Source organism: Anser anser (genome assembly GCF_964211835.1).
Source record: "Anser anser genome assembly, chromosome: 16".
Classification (NCBI taxonomy): Eukaryota; Metazoa; Chordata; class Aves; order Anseriformes; family Anatidae; genus Anser; species Anser anser.
In genome coordinates this window covers 6623971-6645653 of record NC_139737.1, presented here as the reverse complement: position 1 = coordinate 6645653, position 21683 = coordinate 6623971, and the positions used below count along the sequence as shown (strand labels likewise).

At 36.7% G+C, this 21683-nt stretch overlaps 1 protein-coding gene across 6 annotated transcripts in view; it reads right to left on the bottom strand.

The window, feature by feature from the left end:
- Positions 1-21683, bottom strand: part of LOC310882612 (formin-I-like) — a 40958-nt gene that overhangs the window by 8055 nt on the left and 11220 nt on the right. For 5 of the 6 annotated variants that reach the window (XM_083801586.1, XM_083801587.1, XM_083801588.1 and 2 more), the window contains exons 2-12: positions 20529-20633; positions 18986-19072; positions 16099-16272; positions 14864-15012; positions 12732-12908; positions 11696-12119; positions 11336-11498; positions 7995-8106; positions 3747-3837; positions 3124-3210; positions 750-902 (exon numbers count right to left, since the gene is read on the bottom strand). In XM_083801586.1, coding sequence (XP_083657712.1) covers positions 750-902; positions 3124-3210; positions 3747-3837; positions 7995-8106; positions 11336-11498; positions 11696-12119; positions 12732-12908; positions 14864-15012; positions 16099-16272; positions 18986-19072; positions 20529-20633 — 1722 coding nt within the window. Of the gene's footprint in view, positions 1-749; positions 903-3123; positions 3211-3746; positions 3838-7994; positions 8107-11335; positions 11499-11695; positions 12120-12731; positions 12909-14863; positions 15013-16098; positions 16273-18985; positions 19073-20528; positions 20634-21308; positions 21674-21683 lie in introns of those variants that run through there. The other variant, XM_083801589.1, reaches the window with a different exon arrangement.

Genomic DNA, 21683 nt, shown 5'->3' with positions numbered 1-21683 from the left:
TTTTTTTGAGCCTATCTCTATCAGGAAAGGCAAAAGATCACAACAGCCACCTTCTTCCCCTATCCATTCAATGCAGAGCATTGATGGCGTGTATGTGGAGGTGTTAAAAACTTTAAACCATTGCAGGCAAAGTTCCCTCCCTTTGTATTTGTTCACTTATTTATACTTTACTTTTGAAACTTGACCTTGATGTTACACAGTACCACTTGTTGCAAAAGGCTCTTGCTTTAGAGTAAAATGAAGCACCACAAAGGAATTACTCCAGTGCCATAAAAGTGCTGCCCTGCAGAAGAAATGCTGGAGCTACAGCCCGTGACCAGAGTGAAATGAAACAGGTCCACATGACAGTGCTCTGCACAATGCAGCAAAACCCACTTTTATCTAAACTTGCATCTAGCCAGGGCCTGCAGCTCAGACGTCCCTTCCTGCCAGGGGATCTTAATATCAGGGACATCAGCATTTTGATGTTCTACCTCATTAGAAACATAGCACATTCAACACCACAGTGCCCCCATCTAGACAGTGCTGCTGTCTAATATGGGGAAATGCATCTTGTTATACTACACATTAAAGAATACATTATTAAACCAGATTTTGTTTCTAGTGTAACCAAGAGCAGATGTTAAAATGTTAGCTACTCATTAAAAATGATTGCCTTTCTCCACACTCAGGGCAAAATTGAGTTAATGTTAATGGCCAACATACATTATAATATGATGATTTTAATGAAAAGAAAAATATTTACTTACTTTGGTTAAAGATGACAATCGAAATCCTTTAGCCTTCTCTTTTCCAGCCTTTTCGTTTAAATGGTTTCCAATGGCTAAAATATACTCCAAGACTGCAACAAATTTCTGGCTGGATTGCAGCTGCTTACTTGCTTGGATTTTCTGGTTTATTAGCTGAAACAAATCGTCTTTAAGTTCAAATTAAATGTGCAAGTAAAACAATGATGCTATACCTGTCCTTTGCCAAGGCTCATTGTCCCACCTGAATTCACACTTTAGCTGATATCTTCCCACTGAACTTTCTTTGGGGAACGAGCCAGGGGGCTTCAGGAAGGAGCAGTTAAATTCTCCCAAGATAAAGCTGGTGTTGGCACAGTTACCCTGCCTTAGATGGAGGTCAGGTCCTCTGTGGCTGCCAAACTAGCCCTGCTACAAGAAATTCAACCTCATCTCTTAAAATGCTTCTAAAGGAAAAGCCTTTTGCTGTTTGAATGCACCAGATTGCACCAAATGTCAGGCATCAGGGGAAGCAGATAGCCTGAAGCGCAGTACAAGATTCTCCATCCTTCACCTCTCTCCCTTCTGCTTATACCAGCTGAAGACTTATCAAAATTCTCGGTACGGTTTCCCCAGAAGGAAGAAGAATAATTTCCTGTAATCAAACTCAGTATCAATTTCTGTTTTCCCAGGGAAGACACCTCCCTTCTAGAGCAATAGACACAAGAGGTAAATTCATTTTGAAATTAGGAAACATATTTTTCTAGCACCACACCTCCCTTTGACTGTCACACAAATTTAAAAGTAGAGAAATGATGAAACATGAAGGAGCACTGAAAGCCCTTGTCAAAACTTTCAGAGCATAGCACAGGACCAGAGGGTGCTGAAAGACAATACAAAACTGTGCCATGGAATTTTAGTTGCATTCTACACATTATAAATGTGTTAGTATGTATAAGTAAGAAAAGAGGCAACTAGTCAGTTGTTCATTGAACAATAAATATCCTTCAAAGCAACCAGTATATAACAGCTTCCAAACATTCTAATATTTGGTTTCGGTGGAGGAGAGCAAAGGCGTAGCATGGTACCAGACAGCGTCAGGAATCTGTGCATCTCCCCAGTGTCCTCCATCTGTTCCTATTCTGAGTCTTATTTACTGTTACTATGGTTGTAACCACAGACAAATAAAAGAGAACAACTCTGACTTGCAGAACTTTAAAATTTTGTTTTCGTTCCCATGTAGAATGAGAGCAAAACCTTTTAAACCTTTTCACTGAATTGAAGCATACACAAACCCTGACTTGCAGCAGGAAGATCCAGTCCATGAGACTTGAACACTTTATTTGCATACCCTCACCCCACCCCATCCTCTAGGTCATCCTGAAAAAGGCAGAGAGGGACTTGAAGCCTGGTTTGCAACACTGCACTTTAACGAGTGAGTAATCCTCAGGGTGGACATCCTCCTTCAACCTTCTGAATATAGGAAATATCTATGAGATGCTGGTGCAATAAACTCACTCAAGTATCTATGTCATTAGACCAATTCTTTCAGTTGTTGAGGCAAGAATCTCCCCACACATGGAATTGAATTTAAAGGGTGAAATTCACCTCTGTCTTATCACTAGCCAAAGAAAGAAGAAAGTTTAAGAACCCCAAATAAAAAATTGAATATCTTTTACCAACCCATTAGTAGAATAAGGATGATATTAAATGTACATGCATGTACATATATGCATATCACAGCCCTCATATGTCTCCATCTATTTTTTGTTTTACTGTGTTTTGTTTTAAACCAGTACTGTAGAATAGTCTATCATTAACAAAACACAAAAAATGAGAACAATTCTGCTAGCTAATGTTAAAAAAAAAAATCAATAAATAAAAAATACTGAATTTTTTATTCAGTAGGGAAAGGGGTCATACTGGTTGATCCAAGCTCTGTTACGTGTTGCTTACATTCTGCTTTCTGCAGGTGTCTATATCACCCAAGCTTCAGATTCCCAAAAACATTCCAAGTGTACCATCAGATAGTGGCATTGTATTTCAAATGCAGCATGTTTCTAACACTGTCGTGTTACTTGCAATTCCTTTGTTATCAAAGTCGTGCTCTATAAAGATTATTTATTTTTATTTTTGTAATCTTTTTGCTTATCATTTTTGATCAGTGAAATGAAATGATATTTTATACAAACGGCTTCTTGGATTACTACACTTTGTATTACCTACATTATGGACTGTGAAATATTTTGCTAAAGTGAAAAAAAGAATCGCAACTACACAGCTTTGAAATCTGCACGAAGCCCACTGCGGCCCCTGCTGTCTAACTGGTAGATTTTGATTACAAACAAATGATAAAGCAGTCATTTGCAAAAGCAGTCACTTTAAAGCAGTCACTCACAGGCTCCAAGTCTCTCATGCTCATAGGTAGTTCACGTATGGTAAGCAGGAGATCCAGCCTCTGGCCCAAGTGAGGGATTTTACACATCTGCATAGAAGTGAACATAAGAGGAAACAAAACCCATTGAGCAATTCATCTGCATCATAATTTTATTAATTTCTGTGCCCACTTATTAATTTTATTCTAGGCCTTAAGACTATAGATATACTCTGACAAATCAACCTGTGTGTATATGCCTGATTTGTATATGCATATCCAAGAATATGCTGTATGCTGGTAGGGCCAGACACTATTAAAGTCAATGGTCCTCATTTCTCGTGAACAAGAACAGTTAAACATATACAGTTTTACATTTAGAGATTTGGGAAATCTAGCTCAGAATAAATTAGCTCCTATTTTGGGGGAAGAAGAGGACATATTAATTGGAGATGCAAAAAATGGATCCATAAAGTTCTCTTCATAATTTTTACTGTCTCAACTCTTTATCAGATAAATCCTCTTACAATGATTCTGACTAAGGCTGTAAATTCAAGTTCCAACTAATAGCTTCTTGTAGTGGTTTTATCTAGAAGAAGGTGTCCTAGAAATAGTGTGTGGTGTGTTTTAATGCTGTGATTTCTTACCTCTAACATAAACTGATCAACCACATGCAGCTTTGAAGGAGACCCCTTGAATGACTGGTATCTTTCCGCATCTTTTGGTGTTAGCATGTATCTGTAAAACAACAAAAGTCAGATGTCCTTTTCCTTGAATATTGCCATAATGTAAAACAGTCGTTCCATTCCATGCATCAGAATTCCTTACTGTTTATTGTTTTATATTTTGCATACTTACTCTTTAACCAATGGTACTTTTTGGACATTTGAGCGAATGGTGCAACAGAAAACAAAAATGGTCTGCAGATAGATCTGCATATCTGAAAATATTTAGACATGTACAAAGCTTGAAAATAACAGTCAGTAGTAGTTCATCTGCAGACTTACAGACAATTTACAATGTCATGGGTTTTGGTAAAGGTAAAACTGTACCGTAAGGGAATTAATGTTATTCTTTCTAAAGTATTCATTAATTCTGCGCCTGATATATACATGCTTTGGTTTCATTTATTGGATGAACATATCTGACAACCTTTCAGCACCTAAAAACAACACAGAGTTTTTAAGCAGTTACGGACATGCTCATTCAGCTCATCTCCAGCAGTAACTTCTTCAAAAATTAGCACAAAAACAGAGCAGGCTCAGTTATGGTGTGATTAGTCAGTGGGCTCCACAGTCTGACCGACCTCTACATATCTAAAAATTTTTAATTGTCCATGGAACAAAAGTAGGTAATGGTGTTTCTGCTCTCTAAGCACTGCAACACATCCGAGATCTGTTTCTCATTTTTGTTGTGATAGCACATAATACGGACCTCAAACTTTCTTCCTTCTGAATAAGGTAACAGAATATCTTCCCACAGCACTCCAGAGCCACAGATTTTTAGAAAAACAAATGACATCTTTAAGCATTTCTGCACTTAGAAAAATAAACTCACAACACCACAGCTCCCATCCTTTGGAAATCTGCCTGCCTGATACACTATGGAAATTCATAGCACATCTAAAAGAAGAAAAATTGAATTGATGTTATATAGCTAACTTATTAGAAGGAGTGTTAAGAATCTTAAATATATATTCAGGTCTACTATCATCTCCTTTTTCTCTGTGAAAAAAAAATTTAAATTTACAACAAGTATGATTAAACAGTCATGATGATGAATATACATTTCCATTAAAAGTAAGGAAAATTATTCAAAGATGAAAAAATAAAGCTAAGATTTCAGCATTTTAAATACAGGACAAACAATAACCTTTTTTTCCTGTTGTCAGTTTTTTAATATGACACTTCAATTTAATAATTGCTGGGTATTGAATTATTATATCTATATTAAAGCAGATTAGAAAATATTCCATTCATCATAAAATATATATATATATCTCATTTTAAAATACCAGTTATCTGCTGGAAAATTAAGAGTTTTATTTATCATTAAAAACAGTTGGTTTAACTTCGAGCAAATTCAAAGAACATTAAAAAAAACTGACAGCAAATATCTTCATTTAATCAGAAATCTGACATACCTTTTTTTAATATATTATGTATATGAAATGAAACTAACAGGTTATCTAGTAGGTTTACAGCTTAAAGCATTAAGCAATGGAAGCCAGGGGAAAGGAAGCACAAGAATATATGAATGCATTCCTTAAATATCTTTTACATGAATGTGACTACAGTGGAATTTTTGTAACTTAAAATCTCACACTGTTCTGAAAAAAAAAAAAAAAAAGTCTGTAGAGACAGAGTACCTTGTTATTTAAAGATGTCAGGATAAAGAATTCATTCAGACAACTATGGAAAGGTTTCTCTATTAAAATAAGTCCTGAAGTTTCTAATACTATTCCACTACTTCCGTTAACCTTCATTGGATACATAAGTAGAGCATTTTGCTCACTGGTCACTCTTAAAAACGTAATCTTGTTCTTGGCTTTAAATATTTTTCATTTTGTGATAGTGGAATTTAGACTTCCTGCTGAGGCTCATATGACAGGTATAATATTCACGCAGAGGAGTTTTCCTGTCCCTGACGATCCTGTTTAAACTCCTGTCATAGCCACAGGTTCTCAACTAATTGGAGACCAGAGTTTTCAATGGTAAAATTTTACACCATGACTCCTAAAGGAAGTGAAAAGATCTTCAAAAATGCTAAACGTCCTGCTACTTGTATCATGGCAACTCCACTGCAGTGTATTTTACAAGAGAAACTTCTGATTGCTGACATTTTCAGGTAAATGTCTGCCATTTCAATAAGGTGTCTGAATGGCAGTTGTAAGACAATTAACTGTCTTGGAAATCCACCCCCAGTCAGGGAATGCATCTCTTCATATTTCAGTAACATTTTAAAAACTGTTGGGGTGAAAAAATAAGCTTCTTTTCACTACAAGATTTGTACACACTTTCCTAGATTTTGGCAATAAACAAGAATCCCAGGAACAGAATCCTTGATCCTATAGAACATACAGCAATACAGCAGCCAATGTCTCATACATGTTCCTTTGCTAGAAAAATTACCTCAGCATTATTGGTATCAAAGGAAGACTCTGAAATCTTCAAGGTAAAAATAAATTCTTTCAAGATTCTTTACCATCATCAGCATTATTATTGTTATTATTGTTTTCTGATGGCAAAGAGCCCAGATGCCATAAATCACTGATCTCAGTGGTGCTATACTAATTTCAAGAGCATGGAGATCCTCTACCGAATCTGCAGTGCTGTATTATGGCTTGAACAATGGCCTATGTTCGGTGTTTTCCTGCAAACCTAGGTATGAGTAGTGGCTGTCCTCAAGAAATAGACTGCTCAGACCCCGAGCACTCAATGTCCCAGTGCTACAGAACTGGGGCATTCCCTCGCTTCTGCCAGCTCCGTAATTACTTCTGTAATTGGAGAAAACACACAATGTTCCAGGTACTTCATCGCAATTACACCCTCACCAATTCCATCACTGCAATTAGAAAATGCAGTTATATTTAATATATAAATATATTTGTTTCTTTATATGAAACATTTACAGCCCGCTTTTGAAAAAAAAAATAGAGCTCTATTATAGTAGGGCTATACACATTTCACTAGTTCACAATCTGCTGTGCACCAGTGTGGGGTACAAATGTTAAAGCATGTAGGGAGCATGGAAACCTCCTCCAGAACACTTGCATATTTAAAACATTTAAATGCTCAGTGCCTTGTCCATGTCCCTTCGTACTTCAGGCAAGTTCTCTACAAGCCATCTCACCGACTGACATTAATTCCATGCACTTCACATCTGTTCTTCCTGTTCTCGTCACTTTCTAAGTGCAGACATGATTCTGCAAACTTTAAAATTACTGTATTGATTAGGACCAGGATTTTAAGACCAGAATTAAAATCACTGCACAAAAAGTAGGCACATTGGTAGCAATAAAAAGTTAGTTACTTCCTCACTTTTTTTGCTAGCATCATGCTAGCTTTTCCAAGCTCCCTTTTAACAAAACACTCAATTTTCTCATTTTGAAGCAAGAAGCAGTCTCAGTTTAAATTTTCATAACAATGTGTATAATAAAATGGCACTGGTACCACGTGCTTTGCATGGGGACTTGGATGTGTAGTGGATACTACTCTAGGACCCACTTTTTTCCTGTGTCTTGAACTATTCAGAGAGACAACCCAGTTCCTACAAATTTCACGTGCCTATAGTTTGCTTACACTCCTGAAATGTACTACTCTCAGTATAGTTTTTTTGTGGGTTTTTACTTTGTTTGTTTTTTAAGATACAAAAACTTGCGTTCTGTTTTAAACCCACAGATCTCTGCCACTCAGAAATACTGATATTCTCCTTTAACACTCGTCTGGCTTCCTATGTCCAAATCAGTTTTTAAACAGGGAACAGAATTCATTTTGTTTCTTTTGTTTCTGAGCCTACAATAGACAACAAGGCTGTAGTAAGAGATGCTGTGAAGTTTTCTGACTGCTACACCTGCTCACTGCAGGTGAGCTTACTCATTCTTTTACTAACTCTGCTCCTTGTAACCAGTTCGACAAAGTCCTGTCAGATTTGCTGTCATTTCCTGCAGTTCCCTTCCTACACAACATGGGGAAGAGTTATATTTTGGAAGTACATTCTACAATGTCTGTTGCAAGAACTGAGATTTCTGTGTGCAACTCTAACATTTTATCTATGGTCAGGATAGATTCAATGTCTCAGTAGCATTTTTCCTGAACTACCCATTATATGAAGAAAATTATGCCTTCTCCAAAACATAGAATCTTATAAATAAACAATTGAACCCCAAAGATTACCTTCGTAGTGCTGTAATCTGCTCATCTGTAAGTCCACCACTCTCTTCATGTATAATGTATAGTTTTTCTTTCAACTCACTTGGTTTTATATGAAAACTTTTAAGAAAAATGTCTGGGGAAAAACAATTCTTAAATTACTTGGAAGAAAATGCTCAGGGGAAGAAAAAAATCATCAAAACATTTCATATTTATTTTCCAGATTATAAAAAAAAATCACTTAGTAGCTGCTAATGCTAAAACAAAAACTCAGTCTTCATATTTCTTTTTAATATACATAGCAGTAGTCAAGCAAAAATATGTTTTATGTCAGAAGATAGTCAAAGCTTAAGACAGAACTATCAAGATACTGTTATCAGATGGCACTCAGATACTTATTATTATTATATATGTCTCTTGCACTCAGCTTAACATTCAAAATATTTTTTCTCTGAATAACAACACCACATACTGGCATACTGTAGTATTTTGAATGCTAAAGAAATTGAGTTTTTCATTTGTTTGGATTTTGTTTACTTGCTTTGTTTAATTTCTAGGGTTCAAAAGAAGGTAACTGGAGTCCATGCAACAAAAATTAATCCCAAAATGAAGGCAACATGGGAAACTTCTTCCCCACTGCCCAGTGAGTATGCTTTAATACTGTCCTTGTCAGACCTTCACTGACAGATACTCTTTGATAATATTCTAAAATCTGATTACATTTTTATAATGTTTAAGATGTGTGCTGACTTGGGGCTGGCTCATAATACACATTACAATAGGAAAATGGAAATAAGATATCTCTTCCACATACAGGTGAAGAATCATTAGTAAGGCTGTTGCTCCCAAGAAGACTACTTTGCCTTACCAGTTGTTATTTTTTTAATTACTGCCTGTTTCCGTCATCATTACCAAAAGATGAGGAAGTAACTTCTGAAACACCACGGACGTGAACAGGAGGGCTAAACAGAGAAAGTGAGAAGCTTTAAAGGTAAGATGATATCCATGGCCAGTAACACAGTGAATAATTCATAGTAAAATATTGATTTTAAAATTTAACTGCTTCCTTTTCACAAACCACTCACAAAGCATTTAAGGTTTTCTTGAATATTTTCAGTGTTTGAAATTAGCAACTGAATAATTTCTAGTCACCAGACTTCACAAAAGAAATCAATTGCAAATAAAACTGAAGATGTTCTCTGTCACTCAAAGGTCATACAGGGTTGTTTCAGCTCCTTGTCATAGTTGCACTTGTACCGAGAATGGGATTTGTAATGAAAATATTTGTGGCACAGATTCAGAATTAGTTTTCTAATCTCATATACACATTCATAATTCACTGTGTCTGTAAATGTTACAGCTGTTGAACTCATTTTCCAGAATACCCATGAAAACCTGCACAAAGTGGATGAGCAGTGATTTATCTGAATATGGTGGTTTATCTTTAAAACAAAGAAAAGCCCTATTCTTTTATAACACACACCTTTAAAAAAAAAAAAAAAAAGAGGTGAAGAGGTGAGTCCCTGCATCTTTTCTAAATTTTCTTTCATTCCAAAAAGTGATCAACAATTTTTTCTTCAAAATTAATATTAACTTATGTACTTCCTGCTCACTGTCTACCCGTTTCTTGATTTTTTTCTCAAAATTACCACATCATCTAAGTTTCAAAATATTTTCCTAGGCAAAATAAGGATTTTACATATGGGAAGCTGGTTCTTATACAAAGAAACAGACATCAGCCAAGTCACAGGAACAGTTGTTTTCTATCCTAAGTCAGTTTTTCACCAATGAGATCACACATTCTTGGATTAACATACACCTCCCCGGATTCTTTCTTTGGTAAACTGAAGGTGTTTTTCTTGTTTCTCACTTTCTGACACTTTGTTCTTGTGTGGCAGAAGTTTATCTGACAAGAAGACACTAGATAACTTAGCTTTTATCTGCATTTTCTCATACATCAGACTTGAATTTACAGTATAGATCTTCTCTCAGAACTCTCAATATTCTCTCGTGTTTGGACATCCACTCAGATTCTCAAGAAATTTTAACCTACTGGCATTTTGGAGCTTCATCTTTTTATTCATTAATTTAAGGACTGTGGTTTGTAACACTTGCAGGAAGATTAATCAGAATTCTGAGGATCAAATTAACTTTTGATCTAAGTACTGTCCATTATAATAAGTACATGATGGGACTTTAAGGATAAGATTAAGAAACAGTCTTAGAATGTCTCAATGAAAAAAAAAGTTGTAAGAGGAATAGGATCAAAAGGAAGAATGGTGCTATTTGCCAACCAAAAGAAAGAATTTTCCTAAAAGAAACTGCAATAATTTAGCAGATAAAAGTGCTATTACAGGATTCTTTTTATCTACAGCCAGACTTTTGTATCACTCACTTCCTTTTAATCCTTCAAATTATTAATCAATGGATGTAATAATTCCAACAAGTTATTTCTATTTACAGTTCTCAATTAAAACTTTACACAATCTCCAAAGTATATTCCTTCTTATCAATATTCATAAAGATGAAATCATTAAAACTTCAAAATTAACTGCCCTGAATTCTTTACACATGTAACATTTCTGAAAACAGTGCTAGGTTATAGAAATTTTTGGAAAGCCATCTCTGCAACAGAAACCAGTGTAGTCTTTGAAGAACAATTATTCTTGCTCCTTTAATATCCATTACTTCTCATTAGAGTACTTGAAAGACCTTTACATCATTTATTAGTAAAACTAGAACTACATGTTGAACTGCTTCATTAGCCGTGAAAGGCTGTTCTAGGTTAGACCTTTGACATAATCATACCCAGGTTATGGGAGGGAAGGATCCAGTTCATGATTATTCAGGACAGTCATTCACAGTCTAAGTTTTCTGAGTCAGCTTGAGAAAGGTCAAGAGAGTTCCTACAACCTGGCTTGTAGCCATCTCAAAGGCTTCTTACCAACCCATTTCAACCTACATGAATATTTTTTAACTCAGTGTTGGAGAGAGACTGAACACAGCATCCAAAGTGCCAACTACCAACCTGCTTTCTGGTGACTTGTGTCACCTGGCCAGCCCACAGAATTTGGAAAGCCTTTGAAGTCTTAACATTGATTTCACAGGTGTCATGTATGATTTTACATGTCTTTCCTAAGATAACAGCATCACAGCTTGAGGGCACATCCAGATATCTTGTACAGGAAGAGCAGTTTGGTGCTTCTATTCTACATCATTAAAGACCACATTTACAGCAATTGAGACTTTAGACCCAAGCTTGTCTCTTTTACGCACCAAATGGTAGAAATTACAAATAGAAAATTCATACAGTTCTCACCCCAGTTCTTCAGATAGGAGTACACAGTTCTTATTAATAAACTTACTGAAGTTATGTGCAACTTTTTGATCTAACAGGATGTGCTGTTTGACTGGAGGTTCACTGCCTGGAAATACTGCCAAGTCCTGGATCTGGAACTGATCACAGAGTCTGGAAATGTCTATTTTTTTCTTGCGTGGGTCACATGATTCCCAGATGGATTTTTGAATCTAAAAACATAAGAGTGACAGGAAAGAGAAAAAGACAAAATAACAGTGCTACTTTGTTCTACCCAAACATACAGAAGTACATCCCGGTTGTTTTGTGGCACAACTGTACTTTTATGATTATTATACAGATAATGCAAACTACTTTTTTCCTTTTTCTTTTCCCTCTCTTTAACAGCTACTATTAGTTTCATCCTCACCTTATCACAAGGAACAACATCCCAGTGAAAGGCTTTGGTTCTCTTTGTCAAGGGAGAAAGGCTGCTGGGCTGTGGGAACACAGGTGGGGCTGGTGGCACTTCTGCCTTACTTATGGGAAGAGGAGATGGTGATGCTAGGGCTGCTTCCCCCTCTGCAGGCTTTGTCCAGGAGTTTGAAGGCTTGTTCAGATCAGTTGTTGCAGAACTCAAACCCAAATAGAGGGCCTCCTCTTTCTGTTCATTCAGAGCTACAGTAACATTCTCGTAATCAGCTTCAGAGGAGGTGTCTCCTTCAGATCCCTCCTGAGAGAGAGAGGCACCCTTGCACAGCTGACAGTACCTTTCTATGAGAGACACCCATTCATTCTGGAGCTTGCTGACATCCTCTGTCCTGTTATTTTGGACAGTAAAGGGTATTCGAAACCTGAAATTTAAGAATGTCATATATGAATGTAAGGAAGTGTAAATAACATGCTGACTAATACAACCATAGATATTTCTTATTTAAGCAGAATGATGTTCAGCAGCTTTACTTGTCAAAGGAGCCTAGCGCTGCTGACTCTGACCTTTTCAGACAGAGTTAATTGCTTACGTGTCTAAGGTTAGAGAGCTGAAGCTTTGCCATATATTGACTTTGTGGTGCAGTTACCTCGTAATTCCTCTTCTCCACCTTGGGGGAAGGTGAACAATGTGCTAAGTCTTATGCACTTGGTGCACAAGCTGGTCAGAACCTCTTCACATATGTGTGCAATCAAGCCGATTGGTATATCTCTTCATTAACTCCTGACATAAGGACTACACAAGTCTTTGTGTGAAGCATTTCAATGCACCTTCTCAATTCCACAATGTGGTACTTTTGATATCTTAAAACACTCATCAAATCACTGCATAGCTATGGGAGGGATTATCTACATAAATTTGATGGCCTCATTCCCCCCTTGCTGTATTTTCTTCTGGGACACTGAGATTCTCTACTGCTTGACCTTATTTTCAATTGTTCTGCTTTAACAAATTATTAATTACCAATTATACTTACAAATAATTGTGTTCTTTGGTCTGGACTGAAAAGGTACCGCATTCGTTCTCTTTGCTGACACTCACATCACCACCTGACAAATTAATTGTATTCGTTACAGGGTGTGCATTCCTGCTCTCTCTTCCCAGACCTATGCAATACAAAGTCAATTCTCCTTCACGTAGTTGTACCAAGTACCTGAAGGGCAAGGAATAGAAATTCTGTTCATTCTTCATAGACTACTTATTTACACAGTCCTTGTCTTTGTTAAAGAATTTTCTGCTGTCAATGAGTCACCACATTTTAATATCATCTTCCATGGAACAGTCAAAAAGTATCAACACTAAAGCACAAAATCTTTGAGATAAAGGCTTCTTACTCTCATCTGACACATAGTAAACAGTGACATAAAAGATGAGTTTCCTGACTGTGTCTGTGATCAAATTAGACGGAATTAAGAACAAGATCTGACTATTGACTAAAAATCACACACATCCTGTTAATTTGTTAGCCACAGTCTGTCTCTCCCACTCTTTTTATGCTTCTCATTGGCTTGTGATGGTGGTTCCTTAGGACTGGTAGCTTTTAACAGAATTTATTATGTGACTGATCAGAGCATAATATGTTGACGCTTCAGTTTCTGGGTCTTCCAGGTTTTACTGCCACCAAGCTATAAACAAGCCACCAGGATATAAGTTAGTGCACAGCCTTATAGCCCAGTAACTCTCCTACTTGGAAATGCCTCTGCGCATGCTCTCCCTCCATGAGGACTGATCCTGGTCCCCTTCATTCCCACGAATCACGTGGGAGAAGAGATCAAGTGTTCTCCACTCAAGGGCTTCCATCAGAAGTCACTGTGCCAAAGTGTGGCTATTACTGATTCAAATGATAAATTATTCCTGGCACAAATTGCCTCACCATAAAGTTTCTATTACAGTGAAATCTCCTGCTGCATTCTCTCCTCTAGGATTCTGCTCTGCTGCTTATAACAAAGGCCCCACATTCAACAAGTGTGGGGTTTTACTGTATGTGTTTTTTATTTTTATTTAAGCATTTGAATTCTCGTTTTTCCTGAGGGTTAATGCATTTCTTTATCATTCTGACAGTTCTATCAGACCTTTCTTTCCCTCCACTCTCTCTTCAAGGTGTGGCTAGTTGATTAAGGTGTTATATGAAGAATTTAAATAAGTTTTGCAGCACCAGAAGAATTAAACATAAAATATAAATTGCATCTATTCCCACATAAACAGTCAAAGTGATAAGAATTGCTTAATGGAGCTGGCAGTTATATTGATCTCTCCTTTCTTTAAAGCAGGGACTTATAGTTTAATCGGATCTCCAGATGTTTCCACCATTATTTACTTTGCCAAAAAAGAGAGGATTAATATCAAGTGGGAAGCAACAAGGGCTTTGCTTCACAAGATAAATAAAAATCAATTTTTGTTTGTTAACAAACTTGTTAAATGTTGCAAGGTAACAAATCCTGTGACACACTTGAGGATAGTGTTTACAAGACATACAACAGTAGCCTTTTAAAAACAATTAAAATCATTTTATGTGAACTGTGAAGTCTTTTGAGATAATTACCCCATACAGATAATTACAATGTTAATTTTTTTCATTAGTTTTTGCTAGATGGATTTTTTTCCCCTCTTTTTCTCTCGTTTGATAGCATAAGCAATACCTGACCATGGGGGGGGGGGGGCAGGGAAGGTATTTTAGAAGTTGGCTCAAGAGAAGAGTGGGCTCTCTGTAGGATGGGCAGCCATTCAGCCAATGCGAGTCAGCGTTCTCTAGCAAGACTCCTACACTCCTTATCTGCTTTCCCAGTCTTTCTTTCCTTTTTCTATGACTGCAAATTGAATAAAAAGTAAATAGGTAAGTATAAAGTGCCATCATTAAAATCACTGACAACCATCGTTGTTATATATTTGTGTTAGTAAAGCACACTAGGACTTCACCGTTTTGGGCACCACTATTACACTAACAGTTAATTTCAATCTTTTCAGCTCATGCAGATTGGGCATCTAAGTTTTAACTTTAAAAATAAATTAAACAATTAACTTATTATCAACAAAATAAAATCTTAATGTATTTGCCAGACAATTTAACATAATCTACAACCCACAGGTCCACAAAGATATAGTTCGTACTTCACCCATTCAGTGGATATAAAACTGTTCTGCTGCAAATCCAGCAATCCTTCATGTATCACATCACATTCTGCAGATCTTCCAGAGCAGGCATCTTCTGGTCTTTTGTATGAGTTACTCTGTATAACTCTGCTGAGAAGGTATATTATCTATATAAAAATTGTCAGAGAGAGAGTATATTTTCCATATTAATTCCGTTGAATCAGACACTAACAGGTGGATTTTTCAACTACAAAAACATTGTTTACACTATAAGAACTGGCCAAATAGGTAAAATATTTTTTGTAGAATAAATAGGGTCTTTCTATGATGCTAAACTACTTAACTGCAATTTGTTATGTCCACAATCCTAAACCTGTCTGTATAAGGAGAATATACCCCTCTGCAAAAGATTTTCTTACTAACAGGTTACTAAAGTCTAAACTCTTACTAAACTATCCCATGTTTTTTAAGAGTCTATATCTCAGCCTGAATAGTGCATCCGACTTAAGTACTTCAGCAGTGGGAAGGCATGAATTCCAATACTTGACCCACCCCCAAACACGGTCAGTATCTGCATTCAGGTGAAAGGCTAATTTCACAATCTGAGTTTGTCAAATTTCAGTGTAGAGCCTAATTAGAAAAATTCCTTAGAATATTTGATTCAGCCTAGAACTCAAAAGGAGCTGAAACAGTTCATACAAAATCTTGCAAAAATTAATTGCACAAATACCTAGGCTGTCTTCCTCTGATAACTTTATAATTACAGTGTATTTTGATGGTGAAAGAGGAACCACTAGCTCTTCCCCCTCTCCCCACCCCATCCCCAGCATCAGGATGGCCTCATTTATTCTTAAGAGTATGTATTTTTATAAATGCATGCCTTGTATAAAGAAAACAATCTCTTAGGAAACTTCAATTAAAATCCAAATGTGCGTGGCATCAGTTTTGTTTGCTTGTTTTAATACAATGTCAGACCAACTGCATTCAAGTTCTTGTTGAAAAAATAATGCATGTATCTTCATGCTACATCCTGAGCTAGCTGTACATCTTCAGTCTTAGTGGCCAAACTTTATCCTGAACTCACATTCCTTTTGCTCTATGTATCAGCATACACGGAATAAAGACATGCCTACTGCTTTGATTACACAATGCACAGCATAACAATTCCCATTTATGACTGGGACCTGCTGGGTCCATACCATAATATTAGCTGTTATTTATAGCAATCTATCTGTGGCAGTATAAAAACTTACCTTCCTTTTATCATCAAGAGACACTGCTTCCAGCTCATAATCTTGTCGCCCATGAAACACAATGCTGAAGCGTCTTCTTTCAGTATCTTCACAGGCTTTGACTTGTGAGAAAGGGAACTGTTTCTTGATAATTCCTTTTTCAATGTTAAAAATTGTCTTTGTGTTGAAATCAATCTGGAACAGAAAGCTCTCATTACTTGATTCCGTCACTTCTCTTCATTGGAAGGGAAAGAGAGTGTCTCCAATATCACCATCCAAGGACATTTGGATAAAGGACCAGTTTAGAATACATATCTATTTTGCCAATGATTAGAATAAAAAATGGCATTCCATCATCAAGATGCTGTACTGTATTTGTTTTAGTTACAAAACAAACAGGGGGAACACAGTTACAATGACTATCTATTTCTTTAGATGAATACGCATCACTTTATCATTCTGAAATATTAATTCTTTTGAAATTCTCCTTGTGTTATGAAACACAGTGCAAAAACTTCCCATTCAGCAGTAGTGGTAGCACAAACTAATGGCATGACCATCTCAGTGGAGATTCAATTACCAACTAGTTCAATCTAAAATGGAGTGAAGGTGCTTATTTTTGCAACAGCACCTTCCGTGTAAGGAAAGAGGATATTTGTAATCTACTGGTAGATTACTTTCTGACACAATCATTATTATGCTTTTAGATCTGATCTAACACAATTTTTTTGCCTGTATGTATATACATGGAGTGATATTAATAGCAAATAGTTATTTTTTTACTGCCTCCCAGCTGCAACAATTAAAAAGTGGTTGTTCCGAAATAAGATTGTGCAGTGGAATGATAATCTTATTTACAGTATTAAAAACTGGCACAGACAGATTCCAGTATCGGTTCTGCATGTCCATCCCTGCTGAGCAGAAACAGCTTTGCTGATACAATGAGATGTGAATATTTTCTGACTGTCCCGCATCAGTGAGTGTGGCCCACAGAGAAAACAAACTCAGATCTTGCCTGGGTTAGATATTTACCTCTGATCATAAATGATTCCTGACACCTTTCATTCATATAGTGCAGACTATGTTAACTGGATTTTAATACCATGGCCTTTGCCTCATTTCTGTTTATAGCAGGAAATCTCCAAAGCAGAAACATTTTCATTATTATCTGTGACTTCTGATAGCTACTGATTACTAGAAGACTGCAATTGCTCCAAATTTCCAAAATGGTATGTTCCACTTCTATTGTAGCTTTCTCCATTTTTCCATCAGCTTTATGTCTAAACAAATGATCTTTTAATTCCAAACATTTGTGGATGTTGAGGGAAATAAGGCTGTTATGCTTTCTTCATTTGAGATGTAGTAAACAAAACCTACCCTTTAGTATGTACAGGTTGGACACGCTCCTTATCAAATTTTATCCAAACTTCAGGAGAAAAAAAAAAATCAGTGAAATCCAGGTTCCCAAAAACAACAGGAGACCACTGCCTTCATGGAATATTGACAAACAGTTACTCTAATATCATGCAATTGTTGTCCCATTATGGTGTGGTAAGTCACTAAAACCTTAAGGGCTTATAATGTCGGAAAAAGAATTCACCAGACAGAGTAACCGGAGATGAAATGCATAGTCTGCAAACTGAAACTTTCCCTGTAAGAATGTCTTATCATGCTTCGTACAATCTCAGTGAAGCAATGAAAAAGAAAGTCTGCTTGGCAGAACCGTGGAAAGATAGTCATCAAAATTGAGTAAAACAAAACAAACAAACAACAAAAAAAATGATAACCTTATGAGCAGAGTAAGTCAATAAGGTATTTGCCTTAAAATCTACGTTTGCATTTTAGCAAATAGCCAGACATAGCAATGTAATGTTCCCCACAGAGCCCAATTTGTCAGCCCTGAAAACTGCATTTCTCTCTTTATACACTGGGGGGACACAGTTCTTGGATCAAAACTAAGTTTCCTTAAAACTGCAATCAGAATCTTTAAATATTGACCAGAAGATCCCCCTGTTTCTAGTCATGTCACATAGCTCTGCCAGAAGAGAAAGGTGCAATGTGTGAAGTACATGTACAATCTGTGATGAACAAGTATCTACACTAAATAAAGTGTTATTTTTAAATTAAAACCTTTTCACAATGCTTTGTATTCTCAACTGGAATTATGTTAACTGGAATGACTGCACTGAAGTCAATGAACCTCTTTCAATTTACACCTGCTGAGGCCCTGGCCCAGGCAATGAAAAATAAGATTGATGACATCTCTTTAGGAGATGCGGCACAGTTTGTTATTGTGATGGAGGGTTTGTGGACCTGTTGGGCAATCAAATTTAGCATTTGAAAAATAAATAAATGTTAGAAAACAACTTATTAAATCTTAAACACATTACTTGGAAATGAAAAATTTTCAGAAAGATTTGTGAAAATGTGTATTGTCATTGGGAATTCCTGAATTCCTCTTACTTTCAGTGGGGCCTGAGAATATCCCCAGGTACATTTCTTCCCAAGTGTGTGAGTAGGTTTTAGGGGTTGCAGTTGAAGTGGATAGAGAAATTAAATACTTCTACATCACTTGTATGCAATTACATTTGTAAAGTAACAAATAACAACATCTCCAAGGCAGAACCTATTATAATCAATTACCTTTGTGACAAATTCGGGTTTTTCTTAGAGGTGAAATAACCTCTTAGATCAAGATCACTCTACAGCCCTGTCTGAGTCTCAGTAAAAGGAGTTTCAGATATTATCCCCAGAAAAGTTTTGGTGTAAAAGGTAGAATATTTCTTCGATGTCTTGCACCCAGAACCACAGAACGTATAAAGCCATCTTGTAATATTTATTGAGCAACCTAAGCGTCTAATATTTTAAGCATCTAATATTCTTCAAAAGTAAGATTTTTTTTAATTACCTGCAGAATTCGTTTCTGCCACCGATAGTGCTTGTATTTGTAGATACTAAAGTTATATTGTGAGCCAGTTAGCAAATCTGGTGAATCCTAAAAAATAGAACAGAAATCAGCAATTTGTCCACACTGTGTGTGGTGGTGTTTTGTTGTTGTTGTAGTTTTGTTTTGCTCTTTTTTTTTTTTCATACACTCAAATACAATCATGTGCTCAGGTGAAATCACCCTCAGTAAACAGTGATCAAACCGTGCTGGGGGCTTTGTAGAAACACTCCACACGGAGATATGTGGAAGCACCCTCCTGGTCTGATTTTCACAAAATATCTGCAACTCCCGCTGAACAAATGGAGGGATCACAGATTTATTTGGAAAACAAAATAGAGAGCAGAAAACAGGAAGGAGAGGAAGAAAAGAACAGAGCGCATGCAATTTTACCAAGTACATTTCAAAATACATGAGTATAAGCCACTTATTAAAGGCACTAACTAGCAAACAAGGGCTGTTGGTGACTTTAAAGAAAAATATTTACAAGCCCTTGAATATGGTGCATGAAAATGGCAAATCTTTGTTCCTTGATATTAAGTGAGGGTTTACAATTTGCTATCTGATCTCTTACATCAGCTATATCGTTTGCATGGACAATGATTAATTTTACATCTTTGGGAAAATGCAGTAAAGGGAAGGTCATGATCCAGATATATTAAATTTCATTTATTTCTAATAATTAGATATCACAAAATCTTTAATGTGGCAAAAGTAGAAAAGGAACCCATTCTTTTCTTACTCTGAGAATATATGTCCACATAGTCTTACACTGCTGAGTTTAATATTTTTGTTGTCTGCAGCGTTTCTGCAAAATTTATGCCACTTTTATTAGTACTTATTTTTGCTGCTTCTTCTACTTCTTTCCAGCCAAGAAGTTAATAAGCAGTTCAGAAAGATATTTTTTCATATTCCAAAAGCACCAGGTTTGTCTCAAAATCACTATTAGTTCCTGCTGTGCAAGAAATTTTCAGATTGTGTCATTAGCACATCATAAGATTTCACTCTTTCCTGGAGATTCTCCCATAGGGAGGGTGGTTCAAAAACCCCAAACAGAAAGGGAACTAGCTAGTGAAAAGTTCTCCAAGGAATTCTCTGCTGGATGATAGAGAGAGAAAGCAATGAAGGAGATACTGGACTGGGAATAAGCAGAGGAATATAAGGCTGATGTATTAATGTAGACAAGTAACCTATTCAGGGAAGAAGGAGGTTTGTATGGACACATCCAATCTAAATTTAAAATACTTAATCCAGGTAATGACATGAATGTAGCCACAGCACTTACATGAGATATCCATTGAACAGGACAACCGTAGCAGCAGATTTTAGCCTTTAGTACCAGGCACATTCGGTTTGAGCTGGAATAAACTGGGAATGTATATGTTTGCACAAATTGGGGCTGCAGCTTTCAAAGCAGCACAGATATGCTCCTAACACTCAGACAGGCTTTCCAGAACATGCTTGTAGATTTGGATGTCTTGCAAAATAGATCAAACAGTGACCTTACCTTTTCAGCATACACCTCTTTCTGTGCCAAATGCAAAGCTCCTTCAATGCTCACTTCTTTATTTTTCACCATGTTCATAATTTTGAGGATTTTTTCCTGGCTTAACTGGAAAAAAAGTCAATCAAGTGTTTTTAGAGACTGTTTTTTCATCTGGCTATTGAGGATACTGACTACTTGTGACAGTTGCAGCTACAGTTTCTGCCATAAAATTACAATTTCACTCATATTTTATGTTCTATCGACAACCTGCCCAGCAAATATAATCTCCCTTTGAAACCTGGTGAGAGTCCACAAGATATCAAATATACAGGGGCTTTTACAATTTTAGAAGATGGGGTGGTAATATCTGGAGACAGAACTGCCAGGAGGAAATCTTTTTAGTTAGAAAATCTGGCAAGAAGTGAAAACATCAATTTTGCATGCTTGCCTGTGTCTTACCCGTAGTGCAAAGTACTGCATACAAACAACATGAAAGTAAAATCAGACCATTCTAAATTTTCAGGGTGAAGGGGAGAGAAATTGATGTCTGTCCCATCAGGTACAGCCTTCACTTGAACTTATCTAAATACGTTAACAAGCAGGCATTACACTTCCCCTTTCTTTTGCTCAGAAAAAAAAAAAAAAAAAAAAAAAAAAAAGAGGTTGCACTGTCAATAAGCTTACACACATTAATTTGTGTTACTCTAAAATGAACTGGGTGGGGATTGCAATAACAAACCAGAATAAAGCAAGAGAAAAGGAAAGTGGAGCAACCAGGTGCCCAGAACTGCAGCCACTTACACTGTGGAAGCTCTTTCACAGCCCTTCGTAGGAGGAATAAACAACGGCCCTCTGAGACAGGCCGAAGATTTCCCCAGTAAAATAGCCATTCTTGAACAGTAGCAGAACCAGGAATTTGGAACGAGCACGTACCAGAGCTCCAGCCTTGGGCCAGGAGCTTGCTAACAGGCGGGAAGTCGCACACTCCCGAAGGAGTGCATTTTTTTTCTCTACAAAATATTCAACTCCTCGGTCTGCTTACTTTCACCAAATCTTTGCATCTATTGCTTGTTCCAGCAGATACCCTCGGGTTCAGCCCAGACACTTGTGGTTCTTTTATCCAGTGGATTAGCTACAATATTCAATTATTCAATTAGCTACAATGTAGGATGTTTC